Here is a 23,309-nt window from a genome sequence, read left to right as displayed (position 1 = left end):
ATATATTTTATTAGTGAATTCATACTAAGATTTTTAATTAAGACAATTTTTTCGGTAAGTTCTTGTCAACAATAATGTAAAAGAATTATCTTGTAGTGTTAGTGTTTTTGTTTGTTATAAAAAAAAATGTTATGATATAACGATTAGAATCATCACAAGGGCATAAAAATAAAGAATAAATGCAAGAATATTTTTATAAGAATTTCTATCAATGTGTGACTATTTACACATATTGAGAAAAAAATTTTAGTTATCACAAACAAATGTAAATCTAAAATTAATGACGTTATTCTGTTTGGATATTTAACTTACACTTTGCGAACTAAAACTATGAAATTTTCTAAATGTGAAAAAGAAATTTGTGAACGAAAATAAGTATAAAAGTAATAATGATCATGACATTAACGTCACCAAATTTACGGCACTATTTGGGGTACGCTAATGTCGACGAACGAAGTAGAACACTAACGTCGAAGAAGAGAATCTGTTCTATGACATTATCAAAGGTAGTCTATAAATACAGAGTATACTTAAGCAACCATATAAGCTAACCAGGAAAGCTTCGTTAACTCATAAAATAATTAGCAGACGCTGACTTCGAAAAGCATTGAAGTTTTGAAAAAGTTCGCAATCAAACCATACTTAACACCACTAGTGTTAATTGAAACGCTAATTGGATGGTTCAATTGAATGTAGGCTGATTTCAAAATCCGATGCTAGAACTGATCAATCGAAAAGATTAGCTTGTGTTTTGTTTTAGACAAATTAATATGTGCATAGGTAAATAAAAGGAAATCGTGTTAGTTATTATATATAACTGAAGAATGGCCTCACGGATTTGGCTGAAAATTGGAGAGGTAGCTTAGAACCAGGAATCCGACATGGGATAGTATTAGTCCCGATCGATGAAACAAGTTCGATGAAACAAAACAACAAAATAATAATTAATACATGCAAAATCTGCTTATTTACGGCTCCAAGGCGGAACAGAGTTCGCCCGGTAAACTGTATATTTTTCGTTCTGAAACTGACGGAGATGAAATCGTGGGCAAAAAATAATTTTATTATAAAAGGCCACCCATGGCGTATTGTATTTAACGTTCAAGGAGATCAAACCTCTTTTTATTTTTTTTCTTCTGTCTTTGAATAAATAAGTATCAGTTAAAAAACATTGCTATCAAATAATTTCGCTAATCTTTATTCAAACGAAATTTACTACGAGATTTGTAACATTCCATAACTGTTAGCATAGTATAAATGAATAAAAAATTACGAAATATAATTTAGATCATTCCTTTGCAATCTTTATCAATATTTGGAATACTCTTGATTGAAATACAGTTATCACAAAACCATTAATAATTTAATTTGATCTCATTGCAGTGACATATTAAAAGTCTTTTATCCAGCTGAACTAAATCAACTCTTTTTAAATATAAAGTTTATTTATTTACTTGGTTTATTTAATGGTTGGTCAATCAACAGCCAAATGAACTAACAATGATGTGTAAAATTTGGCAAACGAACTAAAACTGTTGCCAAAACTAATCCAACTGTGTTAAACATAGATCAGTAAACAATACCATTTTGAATATTGTCTTATATGTACCGAGTAATTATCTTCTATGACTGTCAACATAACATAAAACTGCTAATTTGTTAATGGACCCACCTGTATAGGGATTTTTTTTATCTATATATTTTTATGTATGTAAGATAATATGTAGACATAAGTATTCACAGTATATAAATTTTTATTTGAAAGAACGACATACGTAGGAAAAAATGTTGTCAGTAATATTATTATATCTAGTTGGTTTGTTGCAAATAATTACAACGAAAGACCTACAATAATACCTAATCATAGCACAATGAGCTTCAAAAACATAGCATTGAAATAAAACTTTTCTTCAATTTACTTGTTCCCGACAGGCATTTAACAATCTATTTAAGTAATCTGTCCTGTTATTAAGTAGGAAGTTTTCAGGTTGAAATACATATTTTATACAATTTATAAAAAAAAATATACAAAAAATTTCAGCTATCCAGCGTTCAAAAACACCGAGTCTAAGAATAATTCCTCCACACAGATTTTTATGACAAGTCTAGAGACAAAGCTGTTTTCTAGATCTAGTTATTGGCCGGTTAGTAATTTTGATAACAGAACCGACGGAATACCCTCTTGATGTCACTCTGACTGTCAATTCATCCACTTAATAAATACATTCCATCTACTTGAGAGTTACGTACGCAAAAAGATCTATGTAGGGGAGAGATAGAGCCCATAGAGGCAAAAATATAATTTATTTTTCCAAATTACATGGTCTCGAAAAACGGTTTTGATTTCTTTGTGACTTAACGTTTGAAAATTCACCCCAATTTTTTATATTTTTTTTAGGTTATAAAATATTTGTTAGAAGTAATACGTAGAGAGAAATAATATGTGAATAATAAACTAAAAACACCTTATATATATCTCAATTATAACTTCCTCAATTCCGTACTTCCTATTTATCTAACTCCCACTTTATCATTTAAATGTTATGGAGTGTTTTTGTGATGAAGAGCCCACTATGATTAAACATCATTTACACAAATAGCTTTATTACTTTATTTAAAATGCCCAAGAGATTTAAATTACTTTTCCAAAGAGTTTAAATTTAATCATAACTTCAAAATTAAAATGTCTTTAATATATAATTTTGTATGATGTATAAGGTCACTCACATTTTTGGAAGATAATTTTTTATATCAAGATGATGTAATTCTAATAGATTTTATTTGAAGGTTGTCGTATTTATAGGAGTAATTAAAAAATCTAGACGTTGTCCAAGAACAAGAGTAACTTACAAGCGAATATTTGTAGAGATAATTTTGAGAATTTTAATACAGACAAATAAAATACATACATACATATATATACATAAACGTACATACATGAAATATAACTGGAAGATTAGAAAATAAATAAAGAATTTACGATCCGGTTGTATCGTAAAATGAAAAACTATTATATTGTTTATGTATAACTCTATTATCACTACCTTTGCAAGCGATAAATACGCCTTCAATAAAATCTTTTGACACGCAGGCGACAATTCTAATCATTCTGAAGTAGATATGCCTAAGGCTGATTAGAATCCTCTTAGTTTAATGTCTTTGAAGGGATTTAGCATTGATTTTGATAAGTTAATTACACTTTTCATGAGATTTTTTGTCGAAAATAATTCACTTTTTAGTTAAATACAGGCATAATGATTTCAAACAGAGCGCTAACATCTACAATTAAATCGATCGCATACACAAAATTACTGCTGTTGGTTAAGAATTTCAAAAAAAATTTATACTTACTAAAGCATTGATATTAAAATTTAAATATTTTTAAATTCGACGATTAAAGTATAGAAATAAAGGGAATATTGTGGGACAGAATTCTATGCAAAAGGTTAAGTAGCAAACCACTGATTTTGAGAAATCCTTTTGGCGTGAGAGATTGCAATTGGATAGACCTTCTAGCCGCGCTAATGTATAGTACAGTTTTGACACGCAACTCCAAATATTTCGATAGCGAACACCGTAATGAAGCTTTTAGCGAGGTGTCGATCAACTGGCTATTACGTTTGTAGCAAATTCAAGCTTGGACAAACATTTTTGACATCCAAGAATATTATTTTGATTGTTAAGGTTCTTATAAAAAATATGTGTTTTCTGTTATATTTTTGGATCTCGTGTATCATTTTAGGTTGAGACCAATAATATAATTTTTATTACAAAGATCAAAATATTCGATCCTGGTATGTGATATTGCCGTTTTGTTGATTTGATCAAAGTGATCTTAAATAACTGACCTTTGGAGAGGAATCACAAATACAAATCTATTTCAAAACTTAGGCTTATGCATCGTTGTTGCTTTTGTATTTTCAACGAGGTGAATTGTTTGTTTCTGAATGTTTTTCCTTTGTCAGATGTTATTTTGATAAATATTATTCCTATCGTGTCGTGGACAAATGACTTAAAACAATGGCAAAAATTCTAGTTGACAACGAAAATCATTTATTACTCACAGCATTAGCGTTACCGTTGGTACTCTACAATTCTATTATTAATATTAGAAATCAGTAACAGAAATATTTTTATTTACTTGTTAAACTTCGGAAAGCAAAAGAATTATGAGGAATGCTTACCGCAAGAAAAAAGTACATTACAGAAACAAACAAGTCTTTAGTAAAACTTAACATTACTTAACTATAACAATTCCAAGAAAATTTAAGTGTTAGTTGGGCAAAAATTGTAACTGTTACACAATCTATACTGCCTACATAAGTTGGGTCAAAACAGACACAAGCTAAAGTTGACGTAGAACCAGCGCTGGTTAATAGAGTATGCAATGCTTCCTGAGTCCTGGCCAGACAATGGCAGCAGATTTGTATTGTGAGCAAACCAAAACAAACATTGCACAATTACTTTAGCCCAGTGTAGCTTTATGATTTTGTGATACATGAAATATATAGATCGCTAAAATGAAGCAACTGCGATTTGATGGAGTATCTTTACAACACTTCTTAGAATTTGTTTTAACGAAATGGAAAATGTTTTAAATAGAATAATCAATTTATAATTAAAAATATTTAAAGCAACGTGTTATATATATAACAATAATTTAATATATCCGTCCTTAATATAAAAACTGATATTCATTCTCATAAAATGTTAACAAGTACGTAAAAATATATTTATTATTTATTTTTTTGTGTCGAACTCCGTAAACTAGGCAAAACTTCATTATTAATATTCAAAGAATTTGTAAATATGAACAGAAAATATTGTTTTTATAGCCTATAATTTTATATAATATTTTAGAAATTTCATTTAAATACACAAATAAAAAGAAGAAATCCTTTAAAAACTTATAAATCACAACTTTAATATTCCGAGAATAAAATATGTATTCCTGTGAAAGTGGTTCGAAAATTACACTTGGTCTCGCAAGTTATGTGGCACGTGCGTACGTGTATCAACAGCTATAACCCCCTCCTTCGAATTTATCATTATAATATGGCATTAGGGGAAACTCAGATACACAAATATTTAGGAACGCGCTGATACCGTTTAATATCTGTGTTATTAATGACCGTAGCTTTGTTTGTATGCAATACAATTAAACCAAATTTGCTATTACAAGTAACAAACGCCCTTATTTTCAAGTTGATCTAAAGTATTGATTTAGAGGAGTGTTAGAAAAACTTTGACCTTTCTTGAAAAAAATATAAAATAGTCTTATTCGAGGTCTCGATACAACGGAATCCTAGACAACAATAGTACCTTATGTTTTATTCTAACACAAAAAAAATGTTGTACAAATCAGTACCTTAGTTTTAGAATGAGTAAGTATTAAAATGTACCTTAGTTTTTAAAGTAAAAAAAAAGTACATACAAGCAGCGAAACGAATTTATTATAGGTGATGAGATATTATAACACGAGTTAGGTTTGACAGTGAGTTCTTATTAAGATACAGTGATAAGGAAACAATTTATATTGATAAATTAGCATCTTTTTATTTATTACTGAAAGCCCTACTCTAAGAAATTAGGTAAATATAATTAAGTAAATAGATCTAGGGATGAAGGATAAAACTGTCATACTCCTTAGATAGTTAAATTTTTTGCTTCCTAGAACACAATGACCACGTGCAATACAGTCCTTTCTATACCCTTTGGACCTCTTATTCTGCCGTTCAAGTAAGATGTCTCTTAGGAATAAGATAATCACCCTCCCTCTGCTCCGCAACGATGTACTAAACCGACGTTTGCCCACTTGAGATGGACGCATTTCCGTGCTTTTTGAGTCCCCAATTTCATGTGTAGGCCTAATAATGACCGATCTTGAACTTCGGTGGTGTTTTAGAATAAAGTTGGTCTTAGCTGTTATACTAAAATTACACTTGATTTAGAACTCGTTAAACAATAGCATACTAAATAATATTTTTTATGTATTTTGACTTAAAAACAACCGTACAACATAGGAAGTAATAGCATATTTGTCACAATATAAAAATATAGGCGAAATTTCAGACATTGTTTTGATATTAAAAAGTTACCGATGATCGAACTTCGTATGAATTTTCTGTTGAAAATATCTTTTTTATTCGGGATTTTAGAGAAGAATTTCGTTCCCAAAGGCAAGTCCACAAATTTTAAAAACCGTTTGGCAGATTTATAGGGTCCGTCTCACTACAACTGACCCTATTTCGTCTCAATAATCATTGGAAAAGAGAAACAATTTTATCTAGATTGTTTAATTTATAGTTTAAAAAATATTTACGTAAGAGCGCTTCAAATGAAATACTGTTTCGTTCGTATTTCCCAAGTGTAAACAAAAAACTCTACATACTTCAAGCTTTTATTTAAAAATACATTTTATTATATTTTTATATCTGAAACTTATAAAAGAACAATAATTTATGTCTCTCTTCATATTGAAATAGACTTTTCAATTAAAAAATGACAGCGTTGATAAAAGACTAAAATAAATATATTTTTATAATGAGATCTAAGACTTTCGCGAGTTTTATTCATTTAAATGAAACAAATATTATTCGGATATACTACGCGTGCATTATTCTTGTAAAAAAAAACCTACTCCCGACGTTGCGGTTACTTTTCAGCAACCGCGATCACGGATCCCGAAACGTCGGGGGTATGTAGTTTTTTACAAAAATAAATCACGCGTAGTATATCGGAATAATATTAGTTTCATTTAAATAAATATATTTTCAATTTGAATTAGTTTCCACCATTTAAATGATAAAGGTTGACGTCATGAGTCCTTTAAAACTTTGATCTTCAACATTGACATTCATCTATCAATAAAACTGAGGAACAAAATCTGTGTTTTATAATGAAAAGGCAATTACACATTTTAATTAATTCCAATCAGCTACAAATTTTAATTTTATTAACACCATTAGAATTCTGGATACAGAATTAAAACTATCACTTTTAGGTAAATGACAATAATAATCTTATTTTTGTTTTGACTCCATATAAGATTATCTTTGCAAATACTATCACATTCAAATAGATTGGTGATAAGGTAGCAGGTAGCTATTTTTATAGAATTTTTTCATCAACTAAATGTATGGATGTTGAAACTCTTTTATGCAAAAATCATTCAATATATTTTCAATAAAAGTGTAGTGTAATGCAGTCTATTTCACCGTAACTATATACATATACATCGGAAATAACTTGAAATAGGCCAATGCCTTATCGCAAAATGGTAGAAAGGGGTTATTGTATGATGATTTTGATGTTTATATTTTCATGAACTAAAAGATTTCGGGCAGAAGTATTAGTAATTGAGTTGATTGTAAGTAAATTATAGTAACGAAGTACACAACTTTAGCTTTATCCAAAAAGGAATAAAGGCAATGTTACTGTTTGCCCTGAGGGAAGCTCTAATGTACATTCAAGAAAATTGTGGAAAACCGCAAAAGACGCTTATTTTGTGAAGCAACGGTTAGGGAATTAATAATTTTCGGAAGACATTTTCTTAAATATTTTTTCTTATAATCATAGTTTATTTAAAATTATTGGAGTATTTCATATCATAGGATACGATAAAGAATATAATATTTATATGAAAATTAATATTAGAGTCAAAGAAAAACAAAACTTAAGATCATTAAGACATATTATCATCCATCTTTAAATGAATACAAATAATACTCAAACATATATAGGACTTTGAAACCTAAAGTTTATTAAAAAAAAATATTTCTAGCAGTAGGGAGAACTGATTTCGCGTCAGGGAGCTTAAACGGATCTAGTCATCATTTCGTATAAGGCGGAATAAAGCAAACAAGAACGAATTTTTCGTTTTATACATTTCATTTGGGAACAGTTTTGAAATACTTTACTTTAATTTACTGGACAATTGATTATTGGGTTGGTACTGAATATGACGAACAGGAATGAAGTCTTTTTTTAAGACTTCCGCGAGTTTTATTCATTTAAATGAAACTAATATTATTCGGATATTCGGATATCCGTGATCACGGTTGCTGAAAAGTAACCGAAACGTCGGGAGTATGTAGTTTTAACAAAAAATAAAGCATGCGGAGTATATCCGAAAAATATTAGTTTCATTTAAATGAATCAAGTCTAATTCAATGTAATATGTTTTAATTAATTTTGCAAGAATGAGGTTTTTTTTGGTTTCGTTTCCCATTGAAAAAGATCATTATTGGAGTTAGTCTATGACATGATCATCTTCATCGTCAATTTAAGGAATTCAAAAGCATTGTTTTTGTATATAAATCACTAAAAGTGGTCTTATTTTATTAAATCACTTAAGGTGTTTTTGAAAATTTAATTAAATAATCTTAATTTTAATCCAGCTTCTGTTTTTCACGTCATTAACCTAAATTTACCTCCGTTGGTGCGTATTAACGTACAATCTCTTTAGAATTTAATTATTTCATATAATATGAAAGGCTTGATGTGGTTTTCTATATCCTTGTATAAAGGCTCAAAAGATTTTCAACTGTATAATTATAGCAATGATTCAAGCAGAGACATTTAGATAGCACAATGACAGCCACACATTTCCCCAGTTCAAATACTACGAATTGCAATTTATTTTATCTTGGCTTGCGCTTTCATTTGTTCAATTTTTTGCTTCTCATTTAAATAGTCTATAAACTATAAATATGCTCACATATATTTCTAATTGACACAATCACTGAATGATATAAAAATCAAGTCTTTTAAAAATTAACATAGGTGTTATAATAAACAAGAAAATTTATTTAAGAAAATGTACACATCGATAATAACTTTTCTTTCGTTCTAATGCTCTGTAAACTTACGAAATTGGTCAGCCTTGACGAACAACGTAAAGAAAATCACGCCCAGTCTATAAATTTACTTTCATAAATGATCACTCGCTAATGAAAAACTATATTAAGGAATATCTACTGTATAGACCAAAATAAAGTAAACCTGCGTTTTCTCATTATATAAAAATTCAACAGACCGTTTGTTGTCATTACGGTTATATAAATCTAATGAACCTAGCTGAAATTTATTAAATTACCTGAATTTGAAATACTAGCCAATGTATTCACTACTAGTTTGGTTGAAAGTGTTGTTTTAATAGTCTTGTTACATACGATTAAACAAACTATCAGACAACTTAGAAGAAAAATAACTATATATATAGTATGAATGACTGATTTAGTAATTATTAATGTGTTTGTTTTCTGAATCGAGTATAGTTGCTTTAACAGCGGTATCATTAAAAGAATTTTTCAGGGAGTTTTGCATTTCACTTATAACAGAAGAGATTACTTTTCGTTAACCTCATTTTAATATTACGAAGTTGGTGTCATCCTGAATAATCCAAAGTATAGTTTTGGTATAACATTTAATTTAAATACGCAATGAAGAAGGATTATTAAAAGATTGTATGGTTTCTTTTTCGCTTATTCCAAAATAAGTCGGTAATAAGGCATTTTAATAGGAACGTGACGTAAGTTAATTGAATTTACGTTCATGTAACCGTCAAGGTTGAACCAATTTACAACATAATCTGACCTGACATTATTTTTAATTTCGGAAACGAAGTTTCATGAAAACCAAAAATATTAAAACATAAGTTTAGGAAACGAATACATAACATTCATTATTACATTAACATTAGATATTTAATGATTTGATTAACATAAAAATAATTTAAATTCAAATCGGTAAATGTTAAAATTAGATTACATCTTAATAAGCATTTTCAAGTAAAAGCCGCACCTCCTAAGTTATGTATGACCAAATTATTGCAATTAAAAGGGGTACATGTTTTAAATTTACAAAACATATTGTTTTTTGATATACTAGAAATTGTCTGAATACACATAATAGTAATAAAAACAAATTAAGTTAAAACGTTTAAAAGAAGCAAATGCTCGCCAGATCGTAAATCAAAATTAATTTAAAGATAAACTCTGTTAATTAAAGATAAACGAAACTTAGTATTTACACTGGCCCAGCTCCGATAAATCATTGATAGCGCCAATATCCAACCACAGCCAGCATCCGATATCTACCAACTAAGATCTCGCACTAATCCTTAGTTCTGGGGTCGAAGTATTCCAAATTTCAAGACATTAAAAGATATAATTTGATTTAATTATTTCTACTTTAATAATGAAAACGATTTTCTTCATTGACTTTTCTAGTTCCTATGATTTTAACAACAGGTACTCTATAATTTCATTTCGACCTTATTGTAATTCACCAAAACTCACCTTTTGACCACTTAAATATCTAAATATTTTTAATATCCTAACTAAAAAGCCAAATGCGTGGTCCTTAGGCGGAAATTACAAACCCTGCTTTATTGAAGTCCTGACTTATATATATATATATATACTTTTATGTCTCATAAATATTTTAAGGAGCGAAGGAATTTTTAATGTAAAACATAGCGCAATATACCCTTATTATTATCTATTCTTTCATTCATAACTACTATATCCAGCTTAGGAAATGAAAGAACTAATGTTTTTCATATTTCATTAAGATGGAAAGGGTAATATGGCAACATCGTTGGCCGCAGCTGACGATGGGCGTGTCTTCTTATGTTCTGCTACCAACTAAATCACTTCTTGCAAGCAAACGGCTGCTTTCAACGCAGTTATTATGAATATCTTAAAATTTATTACACTAAGAAAATGACATTTGTAATTTTCTATATTAAAGTTTCTTAACCGGCGCAGCTAAACCTAATGTTTACTTTCCAACTTATGTTGCTGGGACTCGAATTCAGCAAACCTGTTAACGTTATTAAATAAAAATATTCTGCTTAATATTTTTGCAATGTTTTATTTCGTTATTCACGTAGACGTAGTTTAACGTAACTTTTAACATTATATATTCAGTTTTATTTATTAGAAAACTAAATAAGTTTATTCTTTTAGTCGAACCATAGTTTGAGCTTAGAAGCATGAATTAGTGTATATTATGACTATTATCCGCATTTGAGTGTAAAAAAAGGTTCTCCTTATCACACTATACATACTTTACAATAATGTATTAAAAAGGTTGAATACGTGTTCTAATTATCAAAAATGTAATAAAAAAAGAATATTACATCCGAAAAGGATATCTGCTCTATTTCAGTTATGATAACAGATTATTATGTTTAGGGTAAATATTATCAGGCGTTAGCCACAATAAAATATAGATCAGAATCCAATCAACGTATCTTTGCTCTGCAACGAAAGTAAACATTGAAAGCTGTTGTCTCGTCAATACTCGTTAGCCGTACTATTCTACAACTCATCAATTTTCACAGCGAGTGAATGTTATGCAATAGAAAAGATACTTTATCATTCCAGCATTACAGCGGTTGCATATAAAAGAAATGCTTTCTATAAAGCAAAATCTAACAACCAATGTTAGTTCTATTCGAACAGATTGCCACAAGATATGAATTCAGCGCATTTTTATATCGTTACAAAGAGAATTGCATTTTGAGCAACGAATAAAAGTTTAAGCAAAGAGTTCATTGCGACAATGTTCCATATTCATGAGATCAACATAAAGCAAGTTCCACTTTTTAATATCGAAGAGACGATTTCTTTTTTAATATGAGTTTTTATAAGACAAATTGCAAAATAAACCTGTTTCCGAAGCATGTCTTTGTATATTCCCCGAGTTTAAAGCATAACAACTTTTATTTAGCCATGATCACAGAAGGAATAAGCCTTTCAATCCAGAAACGATAATAAAAAAAAATACGTAATGAAATATATTCTAAGGCTAAGGCATTTGAGTAAGACACAGATTTATGAGGTCGAATTATGAAGAGTTATCCCTGAGGTATTTATGAAGACATTGATTTACTTTTTATGTTTTTACAACTTTGATGAATTCCTAGATTATTAAATTAATTAAAAACACTATTTCATTTTTACTAACACGAATTCAATGATTTAAGTGATACGTTGTTACTAAATGTCATGTACCGTGACTGAATTTAAATCGAACCATTTTTGTAACGTCAGAGGAATGTCAAACTAATAATTAAATAAAAAAAATTATAGACGGAAAAATGTACTTATACGAGACTGATTCGAACCTGCGACCTAACAGAGTGCGATATTCCGCAGGTTGCAATACAAAATCGAATTAACAAAAGCAAAAGCCTCTTTCAAATAATATACAAAATAAACTATAGAAGAGCTTCTTTAAGTTATTTTCAAAAAGGAAATGAACGCCCGTGAACAAACTCGGCACTCTCATCGATTATGCATTAGCCAAATGTTATTATTACATTTCTGTTACAATTCATTTCATTTTAAACGTAACACTTTTATATCTAGCACTGTATGTGTCTCAAGATCGTGACGTATGTAGTTTTATTAATTAATTTACAAATTGTCATGTTAGTGGTAGTTACAATGTGTGATTATGTTACATGAGAAGGTATAAATGGACAACGTGATACATGTATCAATAAAAATGTACGAGTGTGTGTAACTCAATCACTATCGATTAGATTTTAAACGGTAGGAGGGCTGAGTTTGGAGATAATTATTAAAATAACACTAAGGTTACCTTTCTATTAATTTCTTTTTAATCGTGTAAACTAAATTGCACGATACGTGTATTATTAACTATGTATTTGTATAAATTAAACTAAATTATAACCCGTTGTTAAATGAGGTATATTTTAATATGTGTACCCTTAAAAATTATTGACAAATTTACTAAGCGATCAATAAGTTTGGAGGTGAAGCAACTTTGCTTAGCTTCACGACTAACCCGAGATATGTTATTTCACCTTTTTACTAGGACAGTTATTTAAGAAATATAAAATTATATTAAAAAAAAATTAAAGGCAGGTAGCCTTTAATTTTTTTTTTCAATTCAGCTTCGTTAACTGGCGAATTTTTAACTGGCAGCTACAGTTGTTTACAGCTGTAATTAAAAATGATAAAATTTACATTTAAAAGTGTTTAATTTGTCAAAAAGAATTTTGTTCTGATATTTTCTTAAAATTTTCCTCTAAATATAATTTAATTTTGTTTTAATGACCTAGCCTGTTTACTGTATAATCACATATATACAGGACAAGTACAGTTAATATTTTTTTTTTAGGTATTACCCTCAAAATTTTATTTAAAATAAAAAACTATATATATCATGAATATTAACAGCTTGGCATTATAGTTAAAAAGAATATTCGAACCACATGCAAAGGAAACAAAATAACCATCCTAATGTTACAAATCAATATAAAATTTGAAGCAAAAATATTCTATGGGTATAATTTTGGAAAGCCTTCGTTATACGTCATTACGTAATGAATCAGGGTAATAATTTATTTCGAATAAAACTGCCTTAAAAAGATTTGAGAAGTAAATATATGCCACAAAACACAGCCTATATAAGCAAGCTTAGTAAAAGAATGTGACGTAACGTTTTAAAAAGAATTTTGACTGCTTTCACACAATTCATTAGCTACTTATACATTAAAACTACTTTTTACGTTCCACAAAGTAAAGATCTTTTGAATCGGATCCAGATACAGTCCAGGAACCGTGGTTTATTTTTGCACTTGATTACTATAAAGCTGATATACCGTGAGTAGATTCATTGTGATGGGACGCCCAACAATTTCCTGTAGGAAAACTCTCGATTTTAGAAGGTAACGGGGTAGAAGTAAAATATATTGATATGATTATTCTCATATATTTATTACTAACTGGATTTTATTTTGTTAAATCTCAAGATGATTATCTGAATAATTTAAAAAAATATTTGTCCTATAAAATGTATAGTCTGATCAACGAGTCCCATATCCGAACATCTGTCAATGATACGTAATGATAAAAATCGTTTTATTTCTCCCTTATTATGACATATGAAAGATGTTTTTAATCACATTATATCAATTTTATATCGACTAATGAAAAACAAACAGCCCGTCACCAACAATTCGTTTTTATTACGTGAAATTTAAACATTATCAAATATTCAACGTTACTCCGTAAACGTTTTTCTCTTTCATGAGGATAATACGAGCGAAGTATTAAGTAACTCACGTCTTAGATATTCACAATATTTACAATATAAAATCATCTATATTTATTGACTTGTAAATAAAGTAATTATAAAGATTTTTTTTACTCTCGATAACTTTGGTCATAATTTTATAATCACAACTGTTTAGCAAAATAAAGCGATGAAGTCGCTTCATTTGTATGATCATAAATTTTAATGTTTATTTCAGCGATTGGAATTATTTAGAAAATTATACTATAATATGTGTACAATAAAGCATATTTTTATTTGTTCATCGTATATTATGTCATTCCTAAAAGCTTTACTCTAGTACAGGATATAAATATTATTGAAGTTTAACATTTATGTCACTATCGACAGTCTTCACTCTATCTCTATTTGATTTCTGAGTGCGTTGGAATGTGTTAAGGGATAATTGACACAAACAATATCGTGGTTTTCCTTACTTTACAAGTAACGTGAATCGTCTGAAAGTAAATAACAGTAACATTGTAGAATTATTTTACATTACATGTTCATTACATTACTTTTTTTTATTTTAAAATTTGTTCCTACATAGATTTTTTTTTAATTTAGCTATAATTTTACTTGGGTGAGTAATCTAGGCGTTTTAGTAACACGCTCAAATGGAAGCTCATAATACGATTGTCATTTGTTTGTTGAAGTTAACAATGTTGCAACATCTTTTATTGTTTTCCATCATTATGGAACTCTTTACTGCCAACAAAATATGCTTATAATTGTATATATAAGTATTCAAATATTCAATTCCAATCGCTAGTATAAATACACGCTTAATATGATGTCATGTCGGTCGACGCCAAATAATGTTATTTGCATTTTTTAAACACAAAAATCTATTCCTTTTTCATGCACTGCTCCAATCCTAATTGAATTCGCTACTTTTGTGACTTCTTTCACAATTTCTTACAATAATTATAGTTTTCCAAAATGGACACGTTTACAATTCTGAATGGAATTAACATAATAAAATTTTATAGTGATGAAAATTAATTAAATTGTGCTTATAAATTCGATGACAAATAGAAATGACGTTAAGGTCAAAAGTGACTTTTGTATAATGAAGAAGCAGGCACGGGTACATCTTTAAAACATAAAATTAAGATTGCTTGAATCTATGCTCATAGATAACTTGAAGGAATTAATGTTAAACAAGGCAAGAGCTGATAATCGTAAGTGTTATTAGACCTTTTTTGGTAATTTTAATGTATTAATTGATTTTTAGTAATTTTGGCGTAATTTTGAATAATTACATAATACTTTTATTGATCCTGATATTGAAATTGTAAACAAAAAAACAATTGTCTCTGTCAATTATCATTATTAGTCTAATAGTTAATATTGTCGTATCATTTATATCCTAGAATTTATAACCTATAAATTGTTTTACACGATAAAAATTTTCCCATGTGCGTATTTGCCAATGCTTAGAAGAGCGAAGAAGTTATTCCAATACTTAAATTCTAGATACAGTACGTAAATTAATGTGTGGTCAGCCAATCCTATTTCTTAACAAGAATTTCCTACTTAGCAATTGGGCTAAGTAGGAAATTAATTGTAATGACATGGACATAGTCTTTCTCATTGCTCTAATAGGCGTAAGATGGAATTTGATTTGCGATAGCTATACAATCAATAGATCTCATCTCGTTTTTCTTAATTCCAGTAATTGTTTGTTTCATACTGATAGTTATTATACTTTGTTACATTTATTAACTATACTTGAAATATTTGTGTTTCACTGACAATGTTTTTTTCATGTTTTAATGTCTCGGGAATGGCGTTTATCTTTATTTTTGGCAAATTTTCTTTAATATACTTTTAAAAAATTCAGGAGAAATTCGACTAAACTAAACATACTTGACAGTACATTCAACGTTGAATATTTTTTTTACGGTGATTAAAAAAAAAGGCAAATTATCTACAAACTACAGCTTCCAAATAATCCTAAATATACCTTAAGTTATTATTATTTAAAATCGAGGTACCTTTGTGGTGATTGTCAGCCGAATCTACCTATCCTGTTATGTAATCACATTTTACTACCCAATTATTCTTGGACGAAACACTGTTGCTATATTTAATCGGTAGGGAGAAAGGGAATTATTAAAATATATAGCTATCTTTTCGACCTTAAAATGCATTACCAGTCTCGGTAAATGAACGAATAATTATTTAACAGAATCATTATTCGAACTCAACAAGTTTTTCCGATTTAAAAATATTTGTACATTAAAATATTTTTCTACACTAGTACGACGAAGCTTCTACTTAGTGATTAGACTTTAAATTTTTCGCATGTTATGAAAAAAAAATCTCATCTCGTCCTAGATTAAATTGAACCTCATTTTGATGTTATAGTGACGAACTTCTAACTTTTATTATTAATACTCCGCTATAGTCACATAATTTTTTTTATTAATAATCAGGCCTTATTTAAAAAGAAAAATCTAATTCAAGACTTGTGCTATATAGTAGGCACTATTGTTATATATATGATTGAATTAAATAATATAAATATAAATCTGTTTCTTTATCTAACAATGAAGGGAGGTACCCCTCTAACCTTTGTTCACACCTGTGTTCCGCCATTGTTCTTTTTCCTTTTTACTGTAACTTTTTTTACCGTACTTTGTTCGATAAACATTGTGACGTGGTGTGAAATATCAACAGCAGAGTTACCCTGGTTGTGATAACACGAAGGGCTCTGGTTAAGCTATTTGATGTAAATATACATAAATTGTCATTACACTGTACCTAAATACCAAAATTATTTAATAATCATATAGATGAGAGAGATGATTAATAATCATAAAGATGAGAGAGATGATTAATAATCATATAGATGATTTAAAATGGCGGCATAAATGGAGAACTTTAAATTTATTCAACGACAACATATTTATATAAAATATATTTAAAACACATATCATAGCATAAGTTAATAAGCATACTCTACACATTATTAACATTTAAATCTTGATTATAACTGCAATTTATTTGATAGCAATAAGACGGTGTCCTAAACATTGTTCTAAAGTTTTAACGTCATTAACAATTAAGATTCTAACGACATCGATGGAGCGGAAAGTTCACCTGTTTGTAAATTATGAAGGTCTTTGTTAAGCCGCTGTGAACTCAGAAATGGTAATGAAATGACGACGATTTAATTTAGGATCCATCATATATTACTATAAAAAAAATGCTCATCAAATGACTTACATTAAAAGTCCCGATATCGTAAAATAGTCGAATATCAAAATACGATTTTAATCTATTTTGATATTACGTTCATTTTTTTTTTGTTTTATTTTTAGAACCGTTAGAATTAAGTATCACGGTTGGGAAGCGAACAGTATTTGATATACATATGGCCGATATATTTTTCATTGCAGCTATTTTCGTTGCACGTGATGAGTGCAAGAGCTATAATTAAATTTACACGTGTTTTATAAAAATATCACAAAAAAGTGCTGCCTATATACAGATATTTGATAGAACTTTGTTATTTTTTCAACAAAAAAAAAGAGCCATTTGGCTCATTTTTATATTTACAATAATGTAGTTTAAAAAATAAAACATTAAAAATTGTATAGTCGTTGGTGTTAGCAATGACTTTAGAAATGTTTATTACAAAAAAAAAAAAACAAACAATATCAATAAAAATAATATATACTTTAACTATGTTATCTTTATTTTGTACCTGTTTTATTTAATTATCCCAAATTAACTCTCAACTCGAATAAATGCCGTGGAGGCCACGAATTTACGTGTACTTGACAGTACTTATATTCGAGTATATAATTGTCGCTAATTGAATGCGTGGTGTCAAAATTCCTTGAAAATATGGTTTCATTTTATCCGCTATCATCGTAAGCCTCTTAAGGTGACAAAAGACTCCTAAATTTCAGGGATTATATTGTACAAAACAAGGTCAGACGATCTGACCTCGTAAAATATCTTTTTTGGCTTCCAAGAAACCCAGTTTGTTTAAACGGCTATAACCATACCGTTATGTTTTACCTGTATCGAGGGATTCTAGAAACTCTTACAGAGCATTCCCGAATAAGACATTATAAAACCAGTTTCAGGCTCACACTTCATATTTTTCAATGTATTCATTCTATTTGCGAATGTATTTGTATACATTGTATTTTATTTATGTATGAATTTTTTACGTAAAAAAATACTAATTAAAATTAACTGTTGATTATTTCTAAAAGTATGTAGATAATAAAAGTATTTGGTGTTTGAATATTAAGGCAGACACAAACTTATAGGTGTAGATTACAAGTTACACACCTATCATTTGAAATGCGCTATACATTTAGTTCATTCTTACTTAAGTTTTCACAGTTTTCCCGGAACTCTGGCTATTTAAGGCCAGCATTTACATACTTTATTGCCGTCCTAATCCTTAATAATCATAGGTAATAGTTTTACAAACGAACTAAATAATGGGACTAATTTTTTTTTGTTATAGAATCTTAGAACACAACTTCTTAATACAAAAATTACATACATTTACAAATAAGAGAAATGTTTAGAAGCTATTAACATTAAATTATGGTGTGTCATATAATTATAATTTATACAGATAAAAAAAAAAGAATTGATGGTTTTTTATACAGTTTTCACGACGAAAGCAAATACGCATACGACAAAGCCCTACATTTAATATGTGCTATTAAATATTTAAATTTTTAAATATCTGCGAAAATATCGGAACAAAATAATATTTCTGATCTACATATGTGCTTCCATGTAGGAGATGTTTAAAAGTTGTAAGGGCATACGTGAGTAAAATACTTAATTGTTCAAGATGTCACAGCGTTTACAACAAGATCCTACATTTCTTGATTTCAACCGGTATCGTGTCGGATCGAAAGAAAAATGTTTTAAATTGATTTTAGAGTTTTCATAGCTTTTAAAAGTTGCTAATTTTGTTCAACAACAGTTCCGCGTTCCCGATTGCTAAGTGTCTTTCTTGGGGCCAATTAAAAGTATAATGAACAATAATTCGAAAAATTCCAAAACTTTATCTGTGTTGTAATTAAAAAAAACATTGTTTCTAATGAAAAAATGTTTTTATTTTCTCTCAAACAAAAAAATATATTGTTTTAAGTAAAAATTAAGAACTTTTAACAAGCTAGAAGGCATTTACAGCTATAGATAATTCTTAACAATTTCATAACCTTGTTTAAAAATTTAAGAATTGATTGAATATTAAAGTAGGAACAAATCTATATTTTAAATTTGCTTTGTGAATCGAAAATTAACGTTCGCGTATCAGATTCGAATTTTAATAAAAGAAATATATTAAAATTATCTATTATATACAGGAGCGTTAGAAAAGACCAAGATCAAACTTAGTCTTTAAACAGGATATTCAAGATTATTTATATAATTTAGAAACCTAACTAGTACCTTTAAGGTTAAAGAAACCACACAATATCACTCTATTATTGGACGGCTTACATTTTAAACTCGCTTTATTTAATTTACTGATGTACATGTATGATATGAAATACGTACTTGCGTAATATTCAATAGCGCTTTTATGGCACATTCAATCCTTTTAGTATTAATACAACGCCCAAACGTAAAAATTGTTGCTTAGAATATATTCCCACTTAATGCTTATGATATTTAAGATGAAATATCGAGTGTATTGTATTTTCCCCCTGGCAAATTTGATATTAGATTTTATTATTTTTTAAATTATGACTAATAGCTACTCACTCAGTTTCGTTGTTCTCGAAGACAATGTGATCTTGCACTGCTTCAAATTGTGCACCACTCTTCGCTGTTCCATCTTCGGTCCAATATGGTATTCGTACCTTGCCTCGAGCACCTGCCGTCCTTGCTACTTTCAATTCATATGTTCCTACAGATTCCGTCAACTCGAAATCCCTTTGGGGGAATGAGAACACACCGGAATGATCGTCATCTAATATAACAACAGTGGCGGTAGATGGTGAGGCCAAACAAGCGCCTTTAGCAGAACTTAAACGAACAGTAAAATGTTCGTCTTCTTCAAATACATCGTCATCGATTACTTGCACGCTAAATTTTTTCTCTGCCTCACCAGGACCGAAAACGAGACACCCCTGTGTTGCTATATAATCGGATCCGGCCTCAGCAGTCCCATCCTCGGTACAGTATTGTACAGTGACCTCTCCATTTAAATCGCCTCTTCTTACCACTCTCACTTCAAATGAACCGCAATTTTCCATTACAGTATAATGATCAGGATCAAAACGAACATTTGGTCCTTTAATCTCAGATCCAGTAGATGTTGATTCTCGCCGTTGTAATTCTGCTTTAACTTCGCTTAAGTCACTTTGCGCTCTTTCAGATATTTTTCGGGAAAAGTCTCCGCCACCTGTCATCATGCGTGTTGCTGATACTCGATAAAAAGCACGAGATTTCGGTCCACGTGCCATCAAAGTCTCTAAAGCCATTCTCTCAACAGTTTCTAGGTCTTCCTCGGGATTTTGTCTCCTTAACTCACGTAAGACCTGTATATATTCTCTTCGTGATTTTTCCAATTCGTCATCTTCAGTTCCATCATCGTTTGGCTTTAAAGCCATTTCAACGGAGCCATCACCTTCTACCTCGACAATAACCCCTCTTTCATTAACACGATAACCTTTTTTAAGATATTTGTAGACCAAAAGCCTTCGGTCTGCTATATATGCGGTCATAACTGTGGCAGGAAAAAATAGAAATGTAACAGCTCCTTCCCAAACTTCCACTTCACTAGGTGATATTACTGCTAAAATAAGATAAAGCCACACATACGCAAATATTGACCAAGTAGCTGTGACAAGAAAGACTCTCAAATGCTTTATTTTTCGTACTTCCCCATCTGGAATCACCATAACACAAATGGCTATAATCACAAACAAATTGTAAGCAGCTGATCCTACAATGGTACCCGGTCCGAGATCTCCAGCTTCAAAATTTTTTCCAGCTATTTCTATGACTGAGAGTAATATTTCAGGCGCACTTGATCCTAAAGCCATTAATGTTAAATTCGCAACCGTCTCATTCCAAACTCGAACGACAACAATTTGCTCAGCGCCATTTCGTCGCACGCGCACCTCTTTTTCTCTAGATGTAATAACCTCAATGGCTGCCATAAATCTGTCGGAAACGATGGATACACCAATAAAGAGGTACATAAGAACCAGGAAGTAAATGAAGCCACGGAAAGCGATTTCAAGGTTAGGGACATCTTCAAGGGGGCGCCATGCTGGGAGAACGAGTCCATCCGAGCATTGGAGCACGTGGTGGATGGTGGTGTTGCGCACGGCCAAACGAGCGTTAGGCAGCTCGGCGCGCGCCACCACGCAGCAGGCCGCGAGCGCCGCGAGCGCGGGCCGCATGCCCTTTACCTTGCGCGATCCATGGGCGCGACCGGCGCTGCCAAAGGCCGGCGCCCGACTGAACGTCGCGACACCCGAGACGCCTCACACCCCTCCCATAAGGCTTTTAAAAGCAGCTGCGTATCCGTCCTCGCACGTACCTCTGATGAAGTTTTATTAATGTCGTGGGTACTAAAGTTGGTCGGTTGAAAAACTTATTAGCCGCAGGCGTACAAACACAGACTTATCAAAGTTTTCGGTTGGATAAACGATATGGTAGAGCTTTAATTCCAAAGTTTTTCTTTTATTACAGTTAGAAGTGGATGTTAACAAAACTGTAAATCATTTTTACAGCTAATTTGATGACTTTTCGTAAATTATCACACAGTTTAATTACCTTGGTTATTTCCATTAACTAATATATTTATCGGTATAATTTTATTTTATTAATTTAATTAATATTTCCCAAGTTTCAAAGCTTATTTTTATCGGATATATTTCAACGTTTCTATTATAAACAATAATTTTATATAACATAAACCGTGTTATAGTGAAAATAAAATTTTATACGATCTAGAATACTCTGTTTATTGTATAATTATGTGAACGCTATGAAGGTAAAATTGGTAGAAGTCTTTAACAACTTTATACTAAGAAAAGCGAACAATTAAGTACTATTTAATTAACAGCTTCAGAATCTCCGAATATAAATTTGTTATTCAACTTTAGTTTTAATAATTTATGCATCAAAGAACAAAGTAGCTTTTTATGCTATGGCCTCATTCGCACTGGCATCGTGGACAAATTAGTTCTCCAATTTCCGGGAATAATGAAAGTCAATCGTCATTGTGTGATTAAAAACTTGTCCCGTCAAAATCAGTTTAGTTTAATGTTCGAGAACTTATAATTATAACATTAAATTTTATAAAAAATTACAGTTCGAGTGTTTCCTTTTAATGTTATATCCACAGGCAATCCTATTTTATATAATGTTTGAAAAGTCAAGTTTTCATTAATATGACTTTTAAATCGTTATTACGATTCTAAATAAAAATGTGTAATCAATAAGTCCCATTATACATTAACTTCGATATTTTTTTTGTTAATGTTATCAGTATTTTGTTTTTCCATTTAAAGAAATTTAATATATATATATATTTTTTATTTAGGTTGTAATATTGGCTTAGCTTGAGAACATCCGTAAAGTGCTTATAAGCACTGTTTACTAAACTGAAAGCAGAGAGAGACGATTTAAAGTGCTGGAATTATTAATGCTAGGAGAACAGCTGAGTTTCCAGCTTTATGATTTACGCTCCCATTTTTTCTCCTATTTTCAATAATTTAGGCTTATCGCTCTCTGATGAGCGTGATATTGTAATTAGTGTTATTTATTCGCTACAGACAGCTTTTTCCTTAAAAGAGTCGATTTCTAAACTTATTTTATCACATATTTAGTTAATTTCTTAAACAAGTGACTCTAAGCAGCCTCCAGTTACATAAAATTCCTTAATTATTATTTTTTATGAATAGGAACAAAACTATATTTTTTATGTACATTAATACATTATTTTAAGTATGGTTTAAGAATTTTATTTTTTCTCATAAAGAACAAACAATGTTCACTTAAATGAGATATTTTACATAATAATTTAACCGACAATTTAGTTCAGTAGTAACGACTTATACAATTCAAGAGTGATTAATCTAAGTATTTTTACAATAAGATAATATTTTTTTTTTAAATCGTTAAGGATTTTTCATTTAAAATTTCGTTAGGTAAGCTATTGTATAGTTTTGTAAGTAAACAATAATATTCTTAAATTTTCAACTTTA

General features: G+C 29.8%; 1 protein-coding gene across 1 annotated transcript in view; it reads right to left on the bottom strand.

Moving 5' to 3' along the window:
* The window catches only part of LOC116772848 (sodium/calcium exchanger 1), a 54,278-nt gene extending 32,721 nt beyond the window's left edge, over positions 1 to 21,557 (bottom strand). Inside the window, exon 1 of the mRNA XM_032665131.2 lies at positions 19,849 to 21,557. Coding sequence (XP_032521022.1) covers positions 19,849 to 21,497 — 1,649 coding nt within the window. The 5' untranslated portion in view covers positions 21,498 to 21,557. The remainder of the gene's footprint in view (positions 1 to 19,848) is intronic.
* Between the last annotated feature and the right edge of the window lie 1,752 nt (positions 21,558 to 23,309).

This window comes from Danaus plexippus, assembly GCF_018135715.1.
Source record: "Danaus plexippus chromosome 18 unlocalized genomic scaffold, MEX_DaPlex mxdp_20, whole genome shotgun sequence".
Lineage (NCBI taxonomy): Eukaryota > Metazoa > Arthropoda > Insecta > Lepidoptera > Nymphalidae > Danaus > Danaus plexippus.
Note: the sequence above shows the minus strand (reverse complement) of the source record. Positions and strands in the feature narration are given on the sequence as shown.